The sequence below is a fragment of the Hibiscus syriacus genome, unplaced genomic scaffold (genome assembly GCF_006381635.1).
Source record: "Hibiscus syriacus cultivar Baekdansim isolate YM2019G1 unplaced genomic scaffold, ASM638163v2 tig00002847_pilon, whole genome shotgun sequence".
Taxonomy (NCBI): Eukaryota; Viridiplantae; Streptophyta; class Magnoliopsida; order Malvales; family Malvaceae; genus Hibiscus; species Hibiscus syriacus.
The window spans coordinates 345,342-348,581 of NW_024061949.1; the positions used below are offsets into that span (position 1 = coordinate 345,342).

The 3,240-nt window shown below is 39.2% G+C and overlaps 1 protein-coding gene across 2 annotated transcripts; it reads left to right on the forward strand.

Moving 5' to 3' along the window:
- Positions 1-315: 315 nt before the first annotated feature.
- LOC120160185 (NAC domain-containing protein 100-like) lies at positions 316-1,824 on the forward strand. 2 transcript variants are annotated; one of them, XM_039170612.1, is made up of 4 exons: positions 317-682; positions 765-1,042; positions 1,119-1,358; positions 1,404-1,824. In XM_039170612.1, exons 1-4 carry the CDS (start codon positions 496-498, stop codon positions 1,707-1,709), a joined length of 1,011 nt encoding a protein of 336 aa, XP_039026543.1. In that variant the 5' UTR covers positions 317-495; the 3' UTR covers positions 1,710-1,824. The 2 variants fall into 2 exon arrangements, with proteins under 2 accessions (XP_039026538.1, XP_039026543.1); XM_039170607.1 differs by having other exon boundaries at positions 316-682; positions 1,119-1,824.
- Positions 1,825-3,240: the final 1,416 nt, after the last annotated feature.

A 3,240-nucleotide genomic window follows, 5' to 3' on the forward strand; every position in this document is an offset into this window, starting at 1 on the left:
CACCTATTAAGACGAGTTAAATCATTTATAAACTGCTGACAATATACATACTCCGCAGGCATAACTATCCGAACTTGAGACTTCTAGGGAGAACGATACTCTCATTTACCATCGAGGTCATTCCGTGAATTCTTATTAAATGGTATTTTATAATTTATATTATGTTTCTTTATTAGTTTTATCATGTGATGTCTAGTATCACCGAGATGGTATAAAACAAGCAAGCAAGTTGCGTTACAAACCACGTTTCTATCTCTCAGTATGCACCAGCCACCAGTATTTAGGGGGCTTTTGTGTCTCATGCTGCCTTTTTCTCTCTTAAACATCCCCTCTTCTCTTTAAGCTTTACTTGCTTTTTTGCTTCCATGGCTTTTGTATAACCTTTCTCCATATCCCTCTCTTTCTTCATCATTCTCATCATGTAAGCAAGTTGCTTTGGACTATAACAAATTCAGCTGTTAAAGGGTGTTTTTGTGTAAGGATTTTCAGCTGAGAATGGAAAAAAATGGTGTAATCGGTGAAGAAGACGATCAAATGGAATTGCCTCCGGGCTTCAGGTTTCATCCAACGGATGAAGAGCTTATTTCTCACTACTTGTACAAGAGAGTTCTCGACATCAACTTCAGTGCTAAGGCCATTGGAGAGGTGGATTTGAACAAGACCGAGCCATGGGAATTGCCTTGTAAGAGTTTATTTTTTTTCCTTTCATTTCTTCACCCTTTTTTTATGTTACCAAAATTTTCTTATGGTTTGTTTGGTTGAAGGGAAAGCGAAAATGGGGGAGAAAGAGTGGTATTTTTTCTGCGTGAGGGACAGGAAATACCCGACTGGTTTGAGGACGAACAGGGCGACTGAATCAGGGTACTGGAAGGCAACAGGCAAAGACAAAGAGATTTATAAAGGGAAATCATTGGTTGGAATGAAGAAAACACTGGTGTTCTACAAAGGTAGAGCTCCCAAAGGTGAAAAATCGAATTGGGTGATGCATGAGTACAGGCTTGAAGGCAAATATTCAGTCCATAATGTCCCTAAAACCGCCAAGGTAAATCTGGTTTTTTTCTCTGTTTTTTTAAAGATAATCCATGGAGTTCTTTCATCTTGTTCATTTTTTTTTGCAGAATGAATGGGTTATCTGCAGGGTGTTTCAAAAGAATTCTGGTGGGATAAAAACCCATATTTCGGGTCTTCTGAACATTGGTTCATTTGGAAATGAAATTTTGAGTCCTCCTGGCCTTCCGCCATTAATGGATTCTTCTTCTGTTTTAAATACCAAGAAAAACCAAGTTTCTGATTCGGTTTACGTGCCCTGCTTCTCCAATCCGATCGATAATTTCCCCGACAACAACCCTCTACTCCTCCCTGTTCCATCGAACGCGATCACGACAAACGTTCTCCCGAGAATTCCGGCTCCGAACACTTTCTTCCCGCCTCAACCCGTCGCTTTCCCATCGAATCTTCAGTTCCCAGGCTCCGTTTTAATGCAAGAACAATCGATCCTCAGGGGTTTACTCGAAAACCACGGATCGAACATGAAAACGGAGAGGGAGACGATGGTTAGTGTCTCGCAAGAAACCGGCTTAACCCCCGACATCAACAACGAAATCTCTTCCGTCGTATCGAATCTGGACCACCACCACCACCGTCAACAGCAGCACCCTTCCGCTGCTTCAGCTGCACCGGTTGATTTCGATTGCTTCTGGCAATACTGAAAGAGAAAATCTGCAAAATCTAAAGTTTTACTATTATTGGTTTGGATTGTCCGTGTATAATATTTTCATTTCAAGTCTTTACAAAAAACAACTTTGAAACAAATTGAAGCATAAACAATCATGCAATATATAGGAACAGTTTTAAAAAATTGTTATTGTTTCTGGGTTTCCCTTTTAGATTATTGAACTGGTGTTATACTGTTATGATCATGAATGTCCATTACACCATTACGAAGTGAATGTTCCACGTGTTCCGATCGAGCATGATACACGGGTTTGCGCTCATCGCAATTGCGCTTGCATTGTTGCACCAGATGACTAGTTCATCTTGTTGAGTCACCCCTAAATCTTTCAACAGGGAAGTAACCCACCTGACCTCAGCTGCAGCATCGGCGATGCTCATGTACTCTGTCTCCATTGTTGAACGAGACACAGTTTCCTTCTTCCTTGAGTTCCAAGCAACGAGACAATCACCCACAAACATTCCACGACCAGACATGGACTGACGATATTCAGCATCACCACCCCAATCAACATCAGAAAATGCTCTTATATTTAACCTTGCATCCGTTGCTGAAAAAACCAAACCGTAGTCCAAGCTTCTAGCTAAATAGCTCAAAATCCTCTTCACTGCCAAAAGATGGACCTCACATGGAGCATGCATGAATCGAGCTCCCTTGTTAACATAAAGCACCACGTCTGGTCTGGTGTGGTAAACATAAAACAATGCCTCCCAAAATACTGCGATATTCACAAACAGGGGCGGGGCTTAGTGAGAGCCCAAAGGGTCCCAACTACTATTAAAATTTGTATATTCGATATAATTTTGGTCAATAGTATTTTGGTTCATGTAAAAATAAATATTTAAATTAAAAAAATATAAGAATTTATTGAATATTTAATTAAGGACCGAAATAAAGAATGATAACCCGTGTTCTCAAAATTTTTGGTCTAATAACAATTTAGGTCATTTTAAGTTTAAATATTAGACAAATTAGGTGTTAACTTGTGAATTTTGAGTTTTTTTTTTATATAAATCTTTGGTGAGTACAAGGTAATATATGTACAAAGACTGTCAACTATTTGACAATGAACGCTCAACCCCTACATGCGCAATGCTCGACCTCGAGACCTCAAGGATAACAACGATCTCTTAATTACCGAAATCATTTGGTTCGTGCTTAATTTTAAGTTTAAATACCTAATAAGTATTTATATTTTTTTAAATAGTTTAATATTTTGGACTCTGTGAATATTTAGTTATGTGTTTGTCACTCTTCACAAACATTAGAAATAAGAGCACCGACTTGTCCCGCTAACTTTGACACAGCAACCATTGGTGTACAGGTAGGCGTAACCTTAGTCATGTTTGTCTTCTCTAACAACTCCAGGATATACTTCCTTTGACTAATGGCCAAAACACCTTCATTTCTCTTAACCTCAATGCCAAGGAAGTACGTGAGAGCACCGAGGTCCTTGAGTGAGAACTTGTCATTGAGCATTTTCACTACCACTTCAATTTCTTCATCTA